The sequence below is a fragment of the Neopsephotus bourkii genome, unplaced genomic scaffold, assembly GCF_033783945.1.
Source record: "Neopsephotus bourkii isolate Nb327-2 ecotype Australia unplaced genomic scaffold, CSIRO-AGI_Nbou_v1 NB_860, whole genome shotgun sequence".
Taxonomy (NCBI): Eukaryota; Metazoa; Chordata; class Aves; order Psittaciformes; family Psittacidae; genus Neopsephotus; species Neopsephotus bourkii.
Window position 1 is genome coordinate 865,458 of NW_026901356.1, and position 23,434 is coordinate 888,891.

Here is a 23,434-nt window from a genome sequence, read left to right on the forward strand (position 1 = left end):
AAGTGGTTTTTTTTAGCACTAATTAATTAGTTTGTAATTACTTCTTACAGATGCCACCACTAATTGCACCAAGTAGATGGAGTATTTAAGAACCCACTTTAAAAGTGTATGGTTGTGACTTTGCTTCAATGAGTACACACTAATTAACATCTCTTAAGCTTCCAGTGCATTCAATGGACCTACCTAGTTAGCAAAAGTAATATTCCTCTCAAGTGCCACATGCAGATGCAGCATTTCTATTAAACATTTATGTACACGTTTTTCTAGATAAATGTTTAATCCTCTCCTGATCTGAAGCACAGTCACTTTTGTGAAAAAGGCTTAAAACCCATTCCCTCTGAAGTGTGCCATTATTCGAAGGCTGCACTTGTTTATCTGAGAACACAACATATTAGTAGATATTTGTACAAATCACACATTCAAAATACAGTTGTTTAACAAAACTAATCATTACTTTTACTAATACTTTGTGCACTTGACAGAAAATACAACTTAAGCAAAAGCAATTAAATATCTTGAATGACAGCTAGACCATCTCAAAAGATGAACACAACGGACATTCAGGATTACCTCATAACAGGAATAACTGGGTTAAGAATACTGCAAAGCACACCAGAGAAAGGTTTTGCCAATCCAGTATCCTTCAACAGAATCAATCTGACAGTTTTGGTGAATGAGCTGTGCACTGAGACTGAATGATGAGTACAGAGCAGAACATGCTTCTAACCATGACATGGCAATGCCTGTCCTTTACATTGAAAGGTCCTTTGCTTCATGAACAAGTTGTAAACATTAGATATTTGTCCATAAAATCAAGTTCAGTCAAGCATGCCATTTAACTGACTGCAGCTGTGTATGGATACTGCCTAAAAGACAGCCAGTGCTCTTTACACACTAAGGGTACTTTGCTGGCCACTACTCTTACAGGGGCACAGAAGAACAAAGAATGTGAAGAGATTAGTCCAAGAATAACTGTGTCTCTCATCTCAAGCTCAAATACACAAGTGTTCACACTAGCTTAAATAATCTCAAAAATTCTAGTATCAACAACAATGAAACCAGAGAAAAATCATTCAGGACTTAATATTATGATCTACAAAAGCATATCCTTCTTGCTCTTTAAAGTCAGATACTTACTGTAACAGTATTTCATAACCAAATGATTGTTATTAGCACATTGTCATGCAACACACCAGTTCACAGCATGTATATAATATGCACACAAATAAAAAAAAAAGCTTGCTCATTTTAGAACATAAAATGAAAAGCATTTACAAAACCATTGAGCGTAACAACTTCCTTTCAGTGCATGGCAAACAAGGCTGCATCCCAAATATATTCATATATATATATATATATATATACACACACAGAGATTATGTATTTGCTGTTCCTACAATATGTAAATACAAGAGGATGTTTCTTTTCATTACATTTTTACTTATATTGCCAGAAAGAAAATAATCCTTTCACCTGCAAGCATTCATATTTGGTTTAATTTTCATGTCTGCAAGCTGGGAATAGTTTCAAATGTTAATTAAAAAAAAAAAGCATAAGTACCATGCATTTTATTTTGTCAAACATTCAAACAAAATTGTAGTAAGAGAATAGATAATTTTGTCAGTACAGTTTTTTTCACAGAATCACAGAATCCCAAGGGTTGGAAGGGACCTCAATAGATCATCTGGTCCAACCCCCCTGCAAGAGCAGAGTAACCTAGAGTACATCACACAGGAACTTGTCCAGGCGGGCCTTGAATATCTCCCATGTGGGAGACTCCACAACCCCCCTGAGCAGTTCCAGTGCTCTGTCACTCTCACAGTAAGGAAGTTCTTCCTGATGTTAACGTGGAACCTTCTATGCTCCAGTTTTTGGTGCATGTGTAACATTTGCTAGCAAGTAGCTGTATCTACCATGCTATCAATTTAAGATATATACTGCCTGTCGTTAACCATTTCTCATTAATCTTGACAGTAGAGCTCTGGCACAGTAACTTTATAGATGATGGCAGTGCAATTAGCTATGTCAAAATACAAACTTTTGCCTATAATTATTAAGCACTGTCTAAGTCTGCAAGTACAGTTAAGAACTGCCTAACAGTGAAACAGTTTACCTGTAATTAAAGGAATACAAATTTCTTTTACTATTTTGCAACCCAGAATGGTAACATTTAATTATTCAGATAATGTGCTTTGCAGTATGCACTAGGAACAGAAACAAAGGAATTTTAATTAACAAAACTGCTTTTTAAATATTATTTTTGGAAAGCATCACAGGTTGCATGTAAGAGGAGTCAGAAGGATAAGATAGTGATTATCTTTGGAGAAGTCTTAAGTTTTAGCAGACTTCTGCAACAGATTTAAAACTCTTATAGATGGAAACTAAAAAATCAGCATTTCATTTTGATGACACAAGTATGCATATGGAGATATTTTCAGAGAACATATACTGCTTTAATTGTCCTAAAATTTGGTACATACAGGAGCAGTAAGAAATTATTCTAGTATAAAAAGAAAAAAAAAATTAAAAAAAAAAATCAACATTCTCCAAAGTAAGTGGAATGAGAAAGTGCTACTTGAGATTCTCAGTTCATAGTCAGACATATGACTTCAGTCTGTAAAATATTTTTCCTAGAAAAATGCTGAGCAATGAAATGAAACTAATAAGCATTCATGGTTTCATTAACCAGAAAGCATTAAAAAAAAACAAAACTAAAACCAAAACCCCATCAACTTTCAGCTTATAAGACTGCAATATGGAAGTATATTCAAAGTTCAAGATTACAGCTTTTCAGAAAAGCTATTTCTTCCAAGCAACATTAGTTCAAATGATTGGAACTAGAGATATTTACACTGGAATAGACTAATTCAATGAAATCACTACAAATCTTTACATATTTACAAGGAATAAGTCAAGAAGAACAAGAAACTGGAAAACTTTATTCTCTAACACTAAGTTTCAACAGTTAGTTTAAAAAAAGACCAAAATGCTTCCACTGCATTCAGCTTTAATTAAAAGCTACAACTCACAGTAATGACCACTGTACATCTACTGTCTCATCTTACCTGAAAGACAGCATGGGACCGGGAAGAGGAGGCATTTACATCTGTGGGGTGCTGTGTTCTATTGTTATTTCCATAATCCAGCATTTGAAGGATTTCCTCTGCCGATTTAGGCTTTATGGGTAGAGTACAAGATAAATGCACTTTTAGTCAACTGTAGGAAATTCTACACTGATCTAAAAGACATTAATATTCACCTTCAGAAAAACAGAAGCACTTGAAATTTTGGCTATCTAAAACCTAGGAAATATTTCCTGTTTTGAATTTGAAACACTTTACCATTTGTATCTTACTGCTATTTAACTGAGAAAAGGAAGCACTTTAAAAATCAGAAAATTTTTTTTAGTGAAGACTTTAAACAAATCTGCTAAAGTTCTCCATCGTTACAAGAAGCCTTACTTAAGAATGTTTGACTTAATTTTTATTGTACTAATGCATTAAAAAACAGTATACTCATTTTTTCTCCAGAAGACTCAAGTTTTGAGAAGGACTGTGTTTACAGAGTGAGCCAACCTAATAACAATTTCCTCTTGAATCATTATTCCCTGTACACAAAAGCTGGAAGCTACATAGCATGTAACACACGCTAAAAGGTTGCAGGAAAATAGGTCTGTCAGAGTTATTTTCAGGTTCTGTCACTGACTTAGCCAAAGAATTGCTACATTGGCCTGGAAAGGCAATTTGACATGAAATTTCTCAAACAAGGCTACTTAAAAACAAAACCAACACTAAGACGTTGCAAGGGTGTAGATCACTTGAACATGGCACTGAAGGCCATGAATTTATTGAACAAATGCTAAGGTGTTTTAGCAAGAAACCCATATCTTGAAAGTAAGCATCCAACCAGTGGTACCCATTTGATAATGAGTAATGAATACTTTTATCTATCTGTATTCAATATCAGCACTTTTTTTCCCCACAACAGGCTTTTGAATCATTATGTATGTTTGCAAGTTACTAAGGTATTAGCAATTATGGCTAGGAAAAAAGCCTACTAGGAAATCACTTAGACACAACTTCCACAGAGCAATGGGATCCTACCCATTTTCTCAAATGCACTGTCAAGCAACCTGAATTTCAACACCTATTTACATACCTGATGTAGCGTTAGCCCTTGAACTACCACCCCTTTCTGGGTGTCTTCACAAACAGCCAGAGGTCCCGAGTTCACCAGCAGATCACGGATCTGTTCATTGTAGACCTTTGAAAGGGAATTGAAAATCTTTTAATATAACTGTCCTGCCATACTTGAAAGGATTAAATTTAACTAACCAGAAATCAACACAGTCTTTTTAACACTTCTTTAAGGCAAAATAACAAATTCATTCTCTAGCAATTTTGCCAAAGAGTTCTCCTATACTGAGCTTGAAACATTCAATTAATTTAAATGGCATGATTTTTTTTTTTAGCCATTGAAGTGGGAGCCACTCTTTCCTAGTAAAAGATTGTTCTGTACTAAAAAAAATAAAATAAATTTTAATTTACAAACGCCCCCAACTTCTGCAGAAACCTAATACCTACATAAATCTGTTAAACTTCTTAAATACTTTATTACTTGGTCTGCGGAAGCACTTGGAATAGCACATGGCAAATCAAACTGTTCCCTCCTCCTTCTCTACCTCCCCACCTGCCCTATTAACTTCTCTTCCATGAAGCCTTTGAGGGGGCTAGAAGGTGACAATTTCACTACTACTACTACCTGACAACAGTGCCAAGAAAGCTACTTGTAAAAACAGAACGGTGATGCAAAAAAGTTGGCGAGAGGAGAGATGACAAAGAACAAACAGAATATTTGTAAAGAGCTAGCCATTGACATATCAGCTCTAATTCAAGCAGTTGCTCTGTATCTCAGATGAATAAACAAAAAGCTTTGAAAAATATTATCAAAAAGGTATTAGATACTTTGTTGTGTGATCTCACAAGGCTTATAGGATTTTACTGTTAAGTTATATTGTTAAATATACCCCTGAAAAGATTTTTCTTTTACACATCAGCAGAAGTTCAGAGGGATGTAACTGATCAGCAAAACAAATGTCTTTAGAATGCCCAGTGAAGACATCAGAAGAGACAGTCCTTTTTGGACAGCCTTCTGTAAACCAGCAACAGGTGCCCAGGAATAACACCAAATTTGTAGAGCACAGTTTAGCTTCATTCCTATCAGGGACACATTTTGTAAAGTCCTAGAAAGGGCTGAAAAAAGGTAAAACCAGCTTTTTCCCTTAAAATATGCCTTCTTAAAAGCAACATACCAAGTACAAGAACTCACCTCTAAATACGAGACAGTAATGTTGCATATTTTATCTTCTTTTATTTCGTCGATGGAATTATAAAGTGCCACCATGGTTAAATACATCACACCAGGATCTTCAGGGGAACCCAACATTGTATGAGTCTTTCCAGCTCCCGTTGCACCATATGCAAGCACTGAAGTTTCACAAAACAATACAACAAAGAGACACACTTTATATCAGTAAGGTAATCAGGAACACAAACCAAATGGACACGCCCAGACCTCTGTTATTCTGCAGAGCTGTCTGCATAAACTGATCAAGTTTCTTACTTAGGCTTTACCTTTCACAGCTATAATTATAAAGCTATCAAAAAAAAAAAAAAGCATTTACTTTTCAATTTTCAGTTCAAAATTTATTCACTGGCAATTTACCGTGAAACTTTGCTTTCTCCCTGCATCCTAAGTCATCAATTTATTGCAGGTAGGTTATTTCCTTTCCCCACCACACTCTATTTGCCAATTAAAAGAACCAAGCTCTTAAAGAGAATTAAGAAAGCAGGCAGTGACACAGCTGGTTCTGATTGAGTAACTCTTTCCAGAGAGCTCCCTTCATAAGCATGCGTATACTCAATAAAATTCTAAAGTGTATTACATCCCTAACATGAAGTAATTTTCCAGATAGAGCTTCCACAGGCAAAAAAGTCAGCCTCTCATATCCATAAATTAAAATAAAAAACTTTTTATTATTTACATCTCAGCTTCTCTTAAGGCCCCTGCAGCCATCGGATACAATAGTAGAAACTTGGAGGAATTCTGTAAAGTTTTTGAACCGCAGAAGATAAATAGTAAAGTTACCTGTGCAATTATATCCTTTTAAGAAGTCATCGATCATGCTTTTGGTAGTATGCTCAAAAACTTCCAACTGGGTTGAGCTTTCAGCAAAAACAGTATCAAATACAAATTTCAGGTCTTTATTTTGTCTTTTACTAATATCCCTATGGTTCACTTTCTTTCCATGACAAAACCTAATTTCTTCTTCTTCCTTTGGATCAAAGACCAATATATGCTGGTCAACAACGTGAACAACCTTGGTAAAGGTGCTGTCTTTTTCCTTTTGAGACTCTGGACGGACACGGACCACCACTTTGATATGATTACAGACATCTCCCTTAGTAGCAGACATAACATCCCCTTCGTCCCTCTTCTTTGCTTCCAGGACTCTTTCAGATCAAGCAGCTGAATCTTTTCTGCAACAAGAAAAAAACACCCGCCAACCCCCCCAACAAACAAACAAACAAAACAAAGCTTGAAAGATGTCACATTTCAAATATAGCCTTTTGAATAGTTCATACTTTTAAGTAGGACTAGCATCTTGTGCTTGTACTACGTCTCCCCTTCCCTCTGTTAGCTAGCCTTTTGGAAAGCACTGTAAATGGCCTGAAAAGATGACCCAATTCAGCACCGCTTTAAGAAAATGAATTAGCATTTTAGGTTAGAATGGGAAAGAACCTTAAGACCATTTAATTCCAACCTCTCTGCCATGGGCAGGGACACCTCACAATAAACCATGTCACCCAAGGCTCTGTCCAAATTATTGAGCTTATTTCAAGAATCTGAACTCATAAAACACCTACTGGCTTTCCTTCACTTGAGAGCAAAGTTGCAGATACGCCACCAGGTCTCCATATACTAAAGGAAGTGTTGTGGTGGTTGTTTTTTTTTTTTTTTGTTTGTCTGTTTTTGTCCTTTAATAGAAGTCAGTAGCTGCCTATCTACTTTCTCTCGGCTACTGGTTTAATCGCGTTGGACGTGGGTTTAAAGGAACAGTTAAAGTGGGATTCATGTTAACATAATTCACAAAGGGTACAAAACCACTTATCCACGTAAGCCAAATTAGAGCTTCCTTTTAATGGCCATCATAACTGACAGCTGAAAGTTGGTCACGCCTAACACCATATAGCGACTCTGTAGTAGAGTCTTGGTAACGCTTTTGCAGCTTCAGGGCAAGCCGCCCCGCCTCTCAGAAGAGTCACCTCACAAACACTGGGTTAACTGGAACACAGCGGCAAAGCAAAGCCATAAAACGGACAGAACGCCCAGAAACAGGCAAGCGCGACATAGCCCGCCAGACACTCTCAACCCACCGCAAACACCCCCCCCCCCCCCCGGTCCGCGCCACCAGATCAACCCCACATCACAGCCAAAGGCAGAGCGGACGGTCCCGACCCCCGGACCAACACTCACCTCAAGGCCGCAGCGCAGCAACCGTCACTGCCGCCTCCAGCCGAATTCAAACACAGGCGCCCCGCCCGCTCCGTCTCCTCATTGGCCGTCGCTCTCGTGACGCTCGCAGCGCGACGGCGTCGATGGTAAGCGTGTTACTTGTTCTGTGTCGGAGCTTGGTCGTCCGTGGCGGGGTTGTTCCCGGGGAGGGCGGGTTTGTAATTCCCCTCGTGGGTGTGCGGATCCCGCAGGGGCTGCGGGTTGTTGTGGTTGGCAGTGGCGTGAAGGCGAAGTGGAAATTGCTCAGTTTCACGCCTATTTGAGCCTTAAGGGAGAGCGAGAGCTCTGTGAGGAATGTACAGGGCTGCGGCCTAGCCTGCTGTGAGGGGGTTTTTCCAGGCCTGGTAGGGCGGGCAGTTCTTGTGCCGTACACAAGGTCCCTTTTGTTACCGGGCTTTTTCCTGACGTGGTGCCGGAGACCCGGCGTGCTGCCGCTTCTCAGTCTTCTCTGAGGAAGAATCCCTGCAGAGTCCAGTTTTTGTCCGTCACGCTTGATGCAAGTCCTGCCTCAAACTCTGACCGAATGCCCCTTAAGAAAGTAACTGAAAGTGCTCTAAGAAAATAACGCGGTTTTCCTAGCTTGTAAGGAGAAACAAATCGCTCGGTTGTGTTAGATTGATTGAAAGCAGTGTCCCCCTCTTGTTAACACGACTTCTTCGGTGCTCCTACCAGCAATGTAGGGCAGTGGGAGTTGCGTGGTTGTTCACTCTGCTCGTATTTTCTGGGGAGGTATTGCAGTTCTTTGCAGAACCTTGGACCAGTATTATGTCTGTGAGACGTTATGTAGAGTGACACATGCTTTCAGATTTCAGGTGAAAGAACAGTGTTTTCCTCACCTTAATATTTTCTCCTGAATCTAAAAGCTGGGACTTAAATTGTTGTGAGATAACTTTCCATGATCTTACTTACACAGGCAAAATAACATGTGAGGCCTCTGGTTTGGTAAATCAAAGCACGTAATAACCATCTGTTAGTTAACATAAGACTACCCTTTGGCTAATAGTATAAATGTAGGGTGGCGCTTCTTCAAATGCTTTTATGTCAAAGTTTGCAAGTTTGCTGTCTGGTGGGAGAGGGTATGCAATGCAGTATTACAGAAGGTCTCAGCTCCATGAAGAAATTCAGAGATCTTACAAATAAAGCCATGTTATCACCTGTGTTAATTTTTATTTTTTTTTAATGGAAACAAAATTATGCAGCCTTCTGCTAGTTGATTACTGGCTTGGTTCTGGGGTGGTTTAGACAGAGTGAAAAAAAATCTGCAGTTGTCCACGTAGTTATACAAACTGTAGCTAAACACTTGAGTTTTCCCAGGGTTTTGGGTATTATTTCAGTTAGTTTTACTCTGGAACATCTTAGCTCTGTCTGTGTTTAAAATATTGAGGTGTAATACAGGGATTGTAGCGGTAAGACAAGGGGTAATGGATTCAAACTTAAACAGGGAAAGTTCAGGTTAGATGTAAGGAAGAAGTTCTTTACAGTGAGGGTGGTGAGGCCCTGGCAAAGGTTGCCCAGAGAAGTGGTGAATGCTCCATCCCTGGCAGTGTTCAGTGCCAGGTTGAACAGACCCTTGGGTGACATGGTCTACTGTGAGGTGTCCCTGCCCATGGCAGGGAGGTTGGAACTAGATGATCTTAAGGTCCTTTCCAACCCAAGCCATTCTATGATAACAAACCCCACATATTTACTATATGTGTAACCCTAAATTACAGGACAGTTTTAAATTTGGTTGTAGTGTTTGATGTAGTAATTCCCATTGTAACTAGAAGTACGGAGAACTTAGCAACCAGAGTGCTGCTGCTCAGAGCAATGTCTCATTTTGGCAAAATGGAGGGGTGCAACCTGAAAGTGAAGTTACTATTCTGGTTTGCTCAGATGCTTAGTCATTTAATGTTAAAGTCTCTGGGACATTGATAGAGTCCTGCTAGTGTAAAGGAAAAGTTTCTTATGAAAGGAAAACCATTGTTACTTGAATATGATTTATTGGTAGAATAACATAGAAAATTATGAAATAAGTTAAAGTAAGACATTCTGGTTTAGAACTGCCCATTTAGGACTCTGTAGTGCTTTACTTACAGCATTTCCACTTTGTTTTATAAATCTACTGTTTTAAGTATCTGTTCTGGAGTAATTCCTGACATCTACTGTTTTTCTAGATTGATCAACTCCAAAATGTTATCTCGGTGTCTGTGCCAAGTTTACAAAACTTTGGTTTTGCGCAGCTTAAAGCTGACTTCAATAGATGTGGCTGTTTTGGCCAGGAGGATTCATTCTTCAGCAAAAGAGCTGTCGGACTGTGAGTTAAAGGAACAAACCATCCAGAAATGTGAAACTGAAGAGTTGCCTCAAAGTATGGAAAACAATGACGGTGGAAGATTGCACGTACCAGTGATGCTGGAGGAGGTTGTTAATTGTTTATCCCCCCAGCCAGGCCAGGTGAGTTAAATGATTAATTAACATTTGTGATTCAGTAGGAGTCCAGCAGAAAAATTAGTACAGTATAGGGATAACTTTTGTTTAGAGGAATGAAGAGGTTCTCTTTAAGAATCAGTTGCATGTTTTAAAGGTTCTAAATTTTTTTGCAATTCAAATCAAGGTTCTGTATTCATAATAATAGAAATCTGGTATCTATTCCTGAATCCCCAAATAAGCAGTATTTCTTAAGGCTGTAGTAAGTATTTGAATAATTTCTTGCTTTTGTGCTTGTCTTTCTGTATTGCTCTTGTGTATTTCTAGGGTTGTGTTAATTACTAATAGTAGCAGGGAGTTCTCTTGTGTCGTGTCCTCAGTTTGTGACGTGCTCCTTTGTATAACAGGTAATAACTACATAGGTTTTTAAAATCATCATAATCATCATCATACTTTGTTCAGAGATAGTTACTTCTATGGTTTTACCTGGTTTGAGGCACTCCGTTTCTTTAGCATCTGCTTACACTGGTGCACACTAGAGGTACAATAGTTAGAAAATGACTGTGTATGGTACCAGAAACAGTTTAGCATCAGTAATGTGGGAGTACTACAAGTCATCTTATTTCACTATGATACTAAATTCCTTTTGGTATTTGGGTTAGCCTAGGTCTCCCTACACTGCAGGTTTGATGTATCTAGGTTCTACTGGTTATAAGATAAGTATACTGTTACACATTGCTGTTGCAAAAATGATACACAGTGAAACAGTTATTATCATCTGAGGTATCTTAAATACAACAGTAAATAGAAAGGATTTCTTACACAACTTAAATGCTTAAGTAATTTTCACATTTCAGATGCTTTCCTCTGATTTTATCATTTTATATGTTAACTTCATAAAATCTTATTTAGGTTTATCAATAAATAGTTTCACTCTAAAGACTGAAATGATCCATAAAGAAGTAGAAAGTTCAAAGTATGTGTCTATTTTTACTCAAAATCAGCATTGTCTAACAGTGGCAAAGGGGTATGGCATTCAGTAAGCAAAAAATTGTGGTCAAATCTTGTGTGTTGCTTTGTGAGAACTTTTGTTTGGAAGACTGTATCATTTTAAGTGTTTTGAAAATGAAAGAGAATCAGAATAGTGTAAATATTGACACATAGACATTGCTCTAGCATGTGTCCTCCTGCTGAAAATACCTGAACTAGTGAAATATCCTAGGAACTTTGAGTTCACAAATCTTACAACTATGATGAAATTTTCACGCATTAAATGAACATACAAGTTGTGATCCTGTATTTGAAGCTATTTATCCTATTTATCCAGTTCTGTAAGTTTCTACTTAAATAGGAATTAAGAAGTTGACTCTTTTAATAAACTGTTGACATAAAAACCAGCTAACTTATTTGGCAACAGAATTTGCAAAGAACATATTTGTGATTGTAAACTGTGGAGAGTAACTGTTGTTGTCCCTGAAGGCTTTTTGATAATTTAAGTATTTATGAATGTAAAATAGCTTACTGTTGGGGTAAAGTTTTTTTCAGGTCTCTATATACATAGTTTTACAGATTCCTGAGGCAGTGGTGAAACACTAATGATGCATACAAGGCAGCACAAGTGTGTTACCTCGAACAGAAGCATTTATAATATCTCTAACCTGTTCTGCTTAACTGAAGCAACACTTTCATGTTTTTTTAAAGACAGAGTAAATTGTCTATTTGCAGCACTTTCTGAAGCTTCAAGTTTTGAAAATAAGTTGTCTGCAAAAGATTGCAGTGTGTTAACTGAGTTTTGATAGAGTAAGCACCAGTGAAGTTTAGAACAAAAGACAAGACTGTTTCTCACTGACAGCGGTGATACCAGTTTCTGTTAAAATGCATATCAGCAGGGACTGTCGTATCGATTTACATTGTTGAAGTTACAGTCATAACTTGGAAGTCCATGAGCACTTTATTTTGTGGGCAGGGAAGGTAATATTCTGATCATGGATTTTTGTCTGCTTTCTTCTATGCACACCAAGGTTTCCTTTACTTGGTTTTAACACGGTTATATTCTTTGTTGTAAAAAAGCTGATTTAGGCCTCTCTTTTTTGTGTCCTAAGACAAAGAATTGCCAATATAAAGAAAATCAAATTGGACAATATTCTCCCTTTGGTTTTTGTCAGTCGATGGGGTTTTAATTTTACATATAGGGGGCCCTAAGAAAATAAATGTTAGTTAAGAATGAGACACAGCTGAGATGAAGATGTTAATACCCTCCTAATGAGTATTCTTGTTGACTGTCTTTTCCTTTGTGGAATCTGTTTGTCAGGGATTTGAGCAATAGCATTTCCACTTATCTTTGAATCTTTTACTGCTTTAGAGCTTGTTTCTACAAAGTCCCTGTAGAAGTCCTGTCTTTGAAGTGTGTGTACAAATTGTTTTTTACCAATATACCTCACTTCTCAATGGAAAGTCTGTTGCAATAAATCCACACACAAGTAATTTCCTCTGTAAGTTTACTGTATTGACTAAACAACACTTTAGTCTTATCAGTCCACTAGTGTTCTTTATGTGTACTTGGCCAGTGTTTCTGCAGTTGTCAGGGCAGCTTGAGTTTTCTCTGTTCTCTTAAAGAACCGAGCATATTTTCAGAGTGAATGTCTTAGTGCAACCAGAAGCATGTTATCCCAATTTTCACCCTGCTTTTTCTTATTTTTTCCTTTGCAGTAGTCACTTGTTTTTTAACTAGAGGTGTGGATCTCTCCCACTTCATATGACTATAGTCATATGAAAAAAAAATCTTGTTAACTGTGTATTCTAGTACGAATAAGAGAGGATGAAACTTTGTGTTTTTAATTATTCTCATGGGGGCCTAATAACAAAGGTTCTTACAGGTTGCAGAGCTCTAGGAAACTATTTTGATAGTGCTCAAGCACAAACAGGACACTTCTGGGTATATTATTTAAATTCCAACTAGAACAAGAAGAAACCTACCTGGCGGTGTTCAAGGCCAGCTTGGACAGAACCTTGGGTGACATGGCTTAGTGTGAGGTATCCCTGCCCATGGCAGGGGGGTTGGAACTAGATGATCTTAAGGTCATTTCCAACCCTAACTATTCTATGATTCTATGATAAATGTTATACCCTACTCAGATTGTATGGGGAAGCCTGTAATCTGATGCATCTGTGGTTTTGCTTTGAATATAATCTAGAATAGACTAAAATGGAGATTCATTCAGCTCTTGGAGTACTATATGGTTTATGGTAGTTCTGGAAGCATTTTTTAATACCTGTAAATTAAATGGCAGGTGGTCAAACTTGAGGTGAGAAAGGAGGAGTGGAACCATTCCCTTTTCTCCAGTGTTATAGCGATTCATCAGAAACGAGTTAATATCATATGATCTTTTAATCTCATTATGTGAACTTGTGTCTAGAAAAATAAGGTAGTTAATTTTCCCCAGATTTTGGCTGGCATCATCTTGAGTTAGCAAGGACTTCTTGCAGAAGTATTGTCTTAGATTCTGTATAAAATTATTCAGATTATTTTTACTACCCAGCTTCCATTGAATGGGATATCCTCTTTGTCTTGGAAATAATCTTCTAGAAAGAGACATGTATTTCTTAAAATCATCAAGCTTTGCTATGAGCTTTCCAATTTTCCAGGTACATATTTCGTAGTTCTCAGAACAGCTACTGTTTTCATGCATCCAAATGTCAAATGATTCTTTTTCAGCTGATGGAGACTATGAGCGTGGCCTTCCAAAATAACAAGAGAAAGCATAAGACATTGCTGACAGTCAGGTACTGGTCTTTTGTTACTGAAGTGCTGCTTGAGCTCTGCAATTATTTTGAAGACAGTAGCCTTTCACCTTCTGAAATTCTGTTGCCACTCTTGGATGTTGTTGATCTGGAGCATAATTGTCTCCTTCCTATTCCACAGAGCTAGTTAGTCAAGATGTCAGGATGTTAGTTATATGACACTCAGAGGAAGGTGAGGTAGACCGCTGGTGTGTGAAAGCCAAGTCTGTTGTTTTGAAATGGTGTTAGTTTCTTTGTACCCATGTCTGTATGTCAGTATTCCTTTTCTTTTTCTGCTTTACACTGAGTGTAAGGTCTTAAGGACAAAAATAACCTTTTTCTGTGTAGCACCCCTCAGAGTGGACTTCTGTTTCATGAGAAGGGTTTCCAAGTATCATGGTGTATAAATAGTTACGTGGCTATGCTGGTGACCAGTGTACTTATTGTAGTACTTCCAAAGCCATCTGCAAATAATTTGTAATTGGAACAGCCCATTTACACTAAAGGCTATCAGAATTGAAGTTTTCTGCAGGGTGTCCAAGGTAAACAGGAATTGAAAAATGACCTGGAAAAATTAATTCTTGAGTTCCCAAGTTGTACGAGGTATTTTGTAGGGTGCAACCGAAATGTCAGGGTTGCCATGGAATATTGATTACATCATGAGATAAATGCTGAAATACTTGTTTTGGAAAAACACAGCATTCCATGGACATAGTAATCAGTTTTACCATTTTAGCCTGTTTTCCACTGGACTTGTAAAATTCAAGTAGGTGGTATAAAGCAAATGGTTTATGTAGTGATTTTTGTTGTATAGATAACTCTCTTGTTTGTTTTTTTCTGTGGGAAGCATGCTGAAAATGTCTTTCCCTATGCAAATTGTATGGTCAGTTTTTCTGTGGCAGCAGCACAGTGATTTATGTGGTGATTGATAAAGATAAGCTGTTGTAAAACTAGAAGAAAGAATATACTGGAATGTGCAAGAGGCAATAAATTAATGTAGAGAAATTCTGAAGATAATCTGGGATTTACAGAGCACGCTTTTATTCATGATACTTTAGTGTTTCTGGGAGGTATTGAGAGTTATTTCAGCTGATGATGTAGTTCCTGTGTAGTCTTTTAGTCACTCTTCTCTTGCCTTGTTTTCTGGTTGTATATATTGTGAATCTGGGAAAGGGATCAGCCAGGTTTCAGATCACAGCTTTGTATGGAGATCTGTAATGAAATCTGCATAGCGTGCATATGTATGCAAAGTGTATTCAGTTCCTGCAGTGTGTAATAGGAAACTTGTTAAATTGAATTTCATGATAGGGAGCATTGTTTAAACTGTTTGCCTAAAATCATATTTCAAAAGGGATTTTTTGGGGTGAAGTTAGCATTCGAAGGCAGTGCATGGAAATGGAAAACATTTTCAAAAAGTTTTTGATTAATATGCACAAAATAGTCCCTCAAATACCTGTTATCACTTAAAGTAATAATTTTAAGTTGTCAAGTAATATTAACCTGGTTTTATGATTGTAGTGTCTCCATGGGGATTTGGAAAACCAGACCCGTTTTGTGTGAATTCCTTGATGTATAACCAATGGCTCTTTGCCATGATGTTTCATCAAAAGTAACAAAGGAGGAGGAGTATTATTTGACAGTGTAATGCCAGCAAATGTCACACAAGTTTTACAGTATCTGTATCTAGGTGAGTTCCATTACAAGATAGGAGAGGAGGGGACAGGAAAAAAACACAAGACAGGAGATGGTTTTCATGAATGTCAGTTCAGGGGATGTAGAAGGTCATAGAATCACAGAATGGTTTGGTTCAAAAGGGACCTTAAAACTTATTTAGTTTCAACCCCCTTGCTATGGGCAGGGACACCTTCCACTACCTTAGGTTTCCTAAGTCCAGTCATGCTGTTTGTCAGAAGTTTCTTGCTTTGCTGTCTTCTGCAGGGGGTTCCCCAAAAATACAGGGACTGCAAATTTTTTAATAACAGATGAAGTGAAACATACACTATATATTTGAAAGTACTGCACAATTGCTTTCTGTTTTGAACCTGATACTGCTGTGTGATTAGATTGAAATATCAGGAAATGAAAACTGTGACATACTGGATCTGAATAGTGGTAAGATACGAATGTGGTGAAGAAGTCCATTCCAATTTTACTTCTTTAATACTTCCAAGATTTTGTTCTTTAGAGAGAAAGTAACTAAAAAATCTGTGCAAGTAGGAAGAATAAGTTGGTAGCTAAAACTGCACAGGGAATAATTGTTTTGGTTGTAATTCTTGGACATGTGCCCCACCACCTCTTCTTCCCACCTGCAGCATGTCTTTCAGCAGGCATAGCTAAACATTACCATCAGCAACAACAAGAAGACGGCTCTAACCAAGTTTGTTCTGCATCTTTCTTGATTGCAGAAAAGGAAGGGAAGCCTGCAGCTGCTCTCTCCAAAGAGATCAGCAAGGGACTTGGTCTGCCTACTGAGAGCAGCTCCACAGATGCGCCAAATTTCACTTTATTGTAATACTGGGTTAGCTCGCCGTTACCACTCTATCACATAACAAATGATAGTGCTTCAGGAGACTATTTAAGATGCTGTGTTATAATAAAGCAAGATTCAGTGCTTTTGGGTGACTCAGCGTGTAATGACGCTGTATATGCTCTTCTGTTGTGACAGCTTTAGTCTTTGCACCTCTTGGGGAAAACTAATAAAATTCACCAGAAAGTAATCTAAGCCCTTTAAATTTTAACTTGAGTGAGCCTGTGATTGCAGAAAGGGTGGTAATTAATATATGTAGCTACTCATTTCCTCCCCATCTAGTGCTGTGTGTCTTATTTAGTCAGCCTTTTGGCTAAGCTTTCTTATTAAATATTTGAATTCAAGTTTGCAAACAGGAATACAGACTTTTTCTACCACACAAAATATTAGTGGGAGTTTAAGATCACAATTGGAATATGGAAATATCTGCAGGGTTTTTTCTTACTTTTTTATCTTTCAGTTTAAGGTAATCATGTAGTGAGTAGCTTTGAACAGGTTTGTTCTGCATAAAGATAATTAAAAGGTTAAACTACCAAATTTGATGTTTAAAATTAACAGGTATCTAAAATCATCCAAATGTGTGATCTGATTTTATTTTAATATTTTTTACTTCTTCCCAGAGTTTCTGAGCACATCTTCATTCCAGTGGTGTGTGTTGATACTCAGCAGCTTGGAAAAATACTGTTTTAATAATAGTTTCGGTTTTAAACACTGAAATGAACTAATATTGTTCCAGGCTCCACTTTATAGAAAGTTGTTTTATCTAATGTCAAATTGCTGCAGACACCTGGCAGCCAAGACTTACCAAAAACATGTGCATGGCTTTTTTGGGGTTGGCTAGCCATAAATATTAAGGATTGGATTATATGTTCAGTTGAGCCTTTGTAAAATTTTTACTGCATCTTAAGTATTTCCTCAGTTATAATTGAGGAACAAAGTTTCTTCTGAGGTAGTTGAGGAAATTGGCTCTGTCTTGCTAAGTCTGGTGATTAGCTGAAGTCATTCAGACATTGAAATTTTAATTTCCGATGGAGATCTTACGAATGACGTTCTTGAGTCATAATGTCATTAAGTCTAATTCCAGACAACATTACTTGTAGGGAAATGAGTAAAGTAAATAATGCATACTGAAGTGAGGTCTGCCAGAGCTGTCTGAAGGCAGGTGACAAAGGCAGGTGGTGGTGGTTTTTGTTTGCTTCTCTTACCCCTGATCTGACAGGAAAGGAAGAAAGGGCTTCTGTGTTCCACTGCTTTGAAGTAATTTACTCTTGGTCCTATTTGTGAATGTTTCACTCACCTGAAAAGCAGTGTTTGGCTGGCAGGTTTCACACTATGGAAAGGAATGCCACTTGGGTGTACACTAGAGGGTCTGGGATGCAGCTCGCTTTGCTTCTGGATGTGTGAGGAATGGCGTTGTTTACCAGCAAATGGACTTGATGTTGTTTACCAGCAAATGGACTTTTCGGACCTACAATGGATCTACATTTGATGACTGAGAAAGCTGTCATGTATTTAAAGATAAATTGCTCACGCTTACAGGTGGACTAAGCATTAAGGTATGCAGTATTAGAAAATAAGTGAAGGCAGAAAAACAGTAACAGAGAAGATATAAAATGCCTTTTTTTTATGTCTTTATAGAAAAAGATGTTCAGAAGTGAAGAGGGGGGTATCTTGCCTATTTCATCTTCAACTGTAATCAGAAAATAGAAACCTTGTGAAGAAATACGTTTGAAATTAATTTTGAGGCTGTTGAGTGATTAGGATTGATGGGCACTACAAAATATATTCATAACCTTATTTCCCCTCTGTGTGGAATGATGTAGAGGTGGTTGATAGCGGATGCAAGTGACTGAAATATTTGAATGTGCAGACCTAGTCAGTGATGTTACAGATGTTTCAGCTGAATCCTAGTATAATTTAGTAGCTTCCTCTGTTAGCGTGCTGATGACATGAATGTGAAAAATGGGTAATAATGGTTGTATTATGTTGAATTGTTGAGTAGACCAGTACTGGAAAATAATTTTATATTGTACTAAATGCATTATGTGAGAAGGTTGTTTCCCAAATGCCAAATGTTTATCTAGATGTCTTTGTAACGTAGATTGTTAGACTTGGAGTGTAAATAACTATTTCATCGTTTCATATTCTCTGAAAGGTGCTTTTGGGAAAAAATACAGTACAGTTGTGTTCCACTTATCAATTCTTGTTTTCTTAAATTATAATCTTTCATGTAGATGAAAGACACGTACTCTACAGAGCTGGTAGGAAATATTTTTTGCTTTCAAATAAAATTCTTTTTCACTGTGTCCTTTATATGCTGCTTTCTCTTCTCTAGTAGATACCAGAAAAAATGGTTTGTATGGTGTAATATATTGCAATTGGCAAAAATAGAGAAGTGTTAAGATTTGTATTGTTTTTTGGTCATCTTTCTTTTCTGGCAGGTGATAACATAAGGCATAAGACCTTTTAATTCTTCATATTATTTTCAGTGTCAAGTTCAGCTCTTGTATGCTTGATAAAGGTTTGGATTGGGATTGTGACTAATATAATATATAATCTGTACCATGTACCTGCTCATGCACTTCATAGCAGTATCACCACCACCACCTTCTTGGTGGTGGGTGCAGATAGGTAGGTTTTGGAAATGAATATGTTTTGAACACTTTGGAGTTTGCTGCAAGAAAGCTTGGAATGAATGCTTTGCAGGGGAACCTTGACCGCTTTTTTGCCACAAATGCTTTTATTTTTCCATAAAAGGAACTTTCCAGAAGTTCCTTTTTAAATTCCTTTTTCATTGTTAATAACATGGCACTATTTTTTTGCTGATTGAAGTCAAGATGACATTGAAACATATACTGGAATACTAAGTTATCTTTCATTTTTTGAGGTCCTTAGAGAGGAAACAGAATGAAAATGCAAATTGCAAGTTGTTTCAGAAAAGGAGGTAGGGGCTTCAGAGTATCCAGGTGTCTGTGTACGGTTTGTGATTCTCCAGATTTGTAATAATATTTTTCCTTCTGTAAGGTAATAGTTTTGAAACAGTTACTAAAAACTAAGAAATCTCTCTAGTTTAAAACCAGGTATGTCTGACTTACCTTATGAAACAACATCTTTGCAAAATATTTTAATTTATCGTAAAAGGGAGGAAAGGTTGTTAGTATGCTAAAGGCTAAACACTGCTTCTTGCTAAATTGCAATGGTATTAATATATCCTGATAAAAATGCAAGAATATCTTGGATCATCTTTATTGGTTTGAGGATAATTTTTCTTATTTGCATGTGAATAACAGCAAAATGTATGTTTTAGTATTCTTTTTTCAGCTATGATAGTGTACAGTCATAATTTATTTAGATAAATACTGAAACCCTTCCAGCATTTCTCTAAAAGTAGGTTTCTCTACTAACAAATCTTTGTTGCAGTCCCGTGAGTAACCAATTTTTATAGCGTGTCGCACTGTGCCAAAATGTTTAACAATCTGTTTTATTTAAAATAATTTCAAACCTCCTGCCTTTTGGCAGGCATACACAGTAAGTATGCCTTGTTAATGCCTGTATATTTAACAGGGATCAAAGACAAATTCTTAGGTAAGTGTGAAAATAGAGATACCTTTTCTCTACATGGTACATGGTTGATCTACATGTGCATTAGATGGGGCATAGTGGTAGCTGCAATAAACGGATTTGGCATAAGTGCAAAGGATGCAGGAGCCTTATCCATCGTAAGCCACATCTTGAGTCAACTAAGGAAGCAGTGCTTAGAACTGAGAAATATAATTAAAACTTACAGATACATACTTTGCAAATAACCTAGAGAAGGTAGTTAGACTTTGCTTTTCAAGATTAGTCCTTGTTAAATGGCTTTGAGAAGCTGAGCATCTTTCACCTTAATGAGGTATATGCTCTTACTTGTAGCAGAGCAGTAGGTGCGCCCTGTGACAGAGCAGAAGAGGAGAAAGATTGACAAAACCTTTGTTTTCTCATGCAGAATTATGTGCTAGTGTTTTGGTGATTGAAGTGTGGATGTCATGGAGGAACCAAGGACTCAGATTGGTAAATCTTTTGATCAAGGCCTTGAATTTATGAGGTATAAAAATGACAAAATGCCCTTGGGAAATTATATCCTGTTGAAAAGCTATTCTTGGTAGAATGTAAAGCACTTCTGTAGTAGTAACCTCTTATTTAGCCACAACTAGCACTTAATTGTGTGGGTTGTTTTTTTTTCCTGCAATATTGTAGTACTTTTGTCTTTAGAAAGCTTTCTAGTATACACAGATTTTATAATTCTAATAGGAATCTTACGAGTTGCATCATTTGGGACAATATCCAAGATACGATTCATTGTTGTGTTTTAAGGAGTTATATAATATTTTCAGCCTTATCTTGATTGTTTTATTTTGGTGATATGATCTGGTTGGGTTTCCTTTGTGAAGAATGTTGCAGACACTGTTGAGTAATAAGATTTGCTGTACTTCTTGAATTCTTGATGAGGCATTAAAAAGTTTACCTTCATTTTTGCAAGTAATCTGGTATGTGAATTTCTGCAGATGATCTGAGCATGGCTTAGAATTTTGATCTGGTACAGTAAAAACATGAAGAAGCACTTAGACAGATTTTTATAACAAATACATTTAACAGCTTTCCTGGCCTATGGAATGTAAAGTAGCACTTGAGGAACATTTTTTTTTTTTCTTTTCTTTTTGCTGTTCAACTCCAGACTCTATTTACACAACTACTAGTCTAACCATCACAGTGGTCTGTATTTTATATTCAGTCTTAATTCTGCCACAAGAAAGTTGACTGGAGTATTTTGTAATAAAACTATTACAAAAGACTAAATTAAACACACAAAACATGCATCTTGGCTTGACAGACATCATTTATCATAGAATGGTTTGGGTTGGATATCCTCTGTTTTCCAGTTTGTATTGGTTGTATTTGTAGGGGGTTAGTAATGCAGTAGAAGACAGCTGAGCGGTTTAATTGTCACAGTTCTGGCACTGAAGTTTCCCAGATTGCATCATTTGTTTCTGTATTTTGTGAGCTTACTTTGGAAAATGCTTTTAGATAACATTTAAAAAAAAACTTTTTACAGCAGGATTACATTTTAAAGTTATATTTTAAAAAATACATTTAAAAACCCAAACCACTTTGCTTTTAACACAATATAGGGTTCATCTGCATTAGCATTTCTGTTCTTGAGTAAAGAATCTGCTTTTGAGAAAATGTATTGATTGTCCCTGCTTGAAGCAGGTGGTTCACATTGCAGTGCACAAACTGGATTTCTTCAGACTGACCCAGGAGATGCATTCTGAGAATGCACCTTGAGCTCCAGCTATTCATAAATATTCAGCCTGAAGAATCAAAATAGAAATGAATTAAATCCCACTGGCATGCATGTAGGGTCTCTCTTCTGGAGAACTTAGAGGTATACCAAAATAATGCTTTAGGTGCCCAAGTGGAAATGCCCCTTTTCCTAAGAGGTTAATGTTTTGAGTTAAATATTTGATTGAAAGCACACACTGGAGTGACATCCACTTGCAGTTGCTGAGGTCACAGCGAAGCAGACCTGAGTTCCTGAGCTTAGCAGCCAGAAAAATGAGAACCAGTAATGTGACCTACCTGCTTGGTTTAGTGAGCTCCTGAGAATCACACGAGAGCTGTGTGGTGCAGGTTCCCAGTGTTCATCTATCAGCTGAATGCATTTTTTTTTAATTTCTGATATTGCTTCTCTTTTCAAAAGAAAATTTGGATTTAAGTGATTAATTCATTCCTGCAAGGTTTGCTCGAAGAGCCAGGCTGAACAGCTAAGCCAGGGAAAAGTCTTACTGCCACTGACAGGGACAGGTCCAGTTTACCTGTGCCCCAGGCTCTCTGTTACCTGTGCCTTATGCTCCTGTCCCTCCCTGACTATTCTGCAAATCAGCTAAACATTCTAATATGGGAGAAAACAATACAGCTTTTTCCTTCTCTTTATGTTTTCTGTGCCATGCTGCTAAATTGAATTGGAAGCGTAGTGGGTGATCTCCCTGTCCATGGCAGGGGGGTTGGAATTAGATGATCTTAAGGTCCTTTCCAACCCTAACTATTATATGATTCTATGATTCTAAGTACCTAGTAAGCACCAGTGCTTGGAGAAATTAACTAGAAGGAAGACTTTCACATAAGAATATACTTCAGAATTGCTCCCTTTCTGTTCATATCCTCCCCCAGTACTTGTGAAACTATAGCTTTAGTTCAGTGGCAGGTTATTCTCCAACTTCGCTGTGGGAAGGAGATGAAATATACCTGTTCCCAGTGAAGTTACAGCTTTTTCAATGGGTAAAAATTAATGTTAAATACTGAGATCTGTAGATCCTATTGTAGGTTTTGGGCAAAACATGCTTTAATTTAAGAATCTCTCTTAATTGCAACATTCATGCTCATTTTAGCTCTCAGGACCATTACCTGTTCCACTCTTTGCTCTAAGCCAAAAATACAATTCTAAGTTCTTTTTCAAGTTTGTTGCTGTCTTGCCATAGGGTTCGAGATATCTTGGATGCATTGCCCATACTGCTATTTGGATGTACATTTTTCCTTCCTCCCTTGCTCTGCTTATGGTGCATACATAGAGTGAGCTCACACAATGTCAGTTTACTTGTAATTGTCTTCAGATCAATAAGGAAGCTGATCCAACCTGTGACAACAGGGCCTGTGTGCGTCTAGAGCTGAAGATGGTAGTGAGCAGCCAGTTGTTTGGAGAAACAGTGAGATGTTTCCATCAGTTTATACATAGGGACTGTAGGGATTCTCCTCAACAGGTTGCTTGTCTTGGGTCTGGACACCTCTCACCTGCTCTAATGGTTCCCTCTGTATTGGGACTATCACTAGAATCTGGGAGAGCAAGAGAGACAGCTTTCCTTTCCCATTCAGGCTTCATAGCCTGAGCATCCATGACAAACAACTGGGAGAGGTCTGGAGGTCCATGAGAATATCAGTAGAAGAGTTCTTCACCCGGGATTATCCTCCCATTATTTGTCTTTCAGAACTTGAAAATGCTATTAATGCTTAGCATGACGATGATTGTAAAATCTAAGCAAACATGTTTTTTAACCTGAACAGGAAAATGGCTGAAGGCTTTCTGTCACTCTTTCCAGTCCTCCCCCA

At 37.5% G+C, this 23,434-nt stretch overlaps 2 protein-coding genes across 4 annotated transcripts in view; one reads left to right on the forward strand and one right to left on the reverse strand.

Annotated features, from left to right (window-relative positions):
• The window catches only part of KIF18A (kinesin family member 18A), a 30,937-nt gene extending 24,396 nt beyond the window's left edge, over positions 1 to 6,541 (reverse strand). The window contains exons 1-4 of the mRNA XM_061356571.1: positions 6,148 to 6,541; positions 5,329 to 5,486; positions 4,159 to 4,263; positions 3,066 to 3,176 (exon numbers count right to left, since the gene is read on the reverse strand). Of these exons, the coding sequence (XP_061212555.1) occupies positions 3,066 to 3,176; positions 4,159 to 4,263; positions 5,329 to 5,486; positions 6,148 to 6,475 (702 nt within the window). The 5' untranslated portion in view covers positions 6,476 to 6,541. The remainder of the gene's footprint in view (positions 1 to 3,065; positions 3,177 to 4,158; positions 4,264 to 5,328; positions 5,487 to 6,147) is intronic.
• A 1,082-nt stretch (positions 6,542 to 7,623) lies between these two features.
• METTL15 (methyltransferase 15, mitochondrial 12S rRNA N4-cytidine) overlaps positions 7,624 to 23,434 on the forward strand; it is a 92,118-nt gene continuing 76,307 nt past the window's right edge. For all 3 annotated transcript variants that reach the window (XM_061356572.1, XM_061356574.1, XM_061356573.1), the window contains exons 1-2: positions 7,624 to 7,661; positions 9,732 to 10,011. In XM_061356572.1, coding sequence (XP_061212556.1) covers positions 9,748 to 10,011 — 264 coding nt within the window. In that variant the 5' untranslated portion in view covers positions 7,624 to 7,661; positions 9,732 to 9,747. The remainder of the gene's footprint in view (positions 7,662 to 9,731; positions 10,012 to 23,434) is intronic.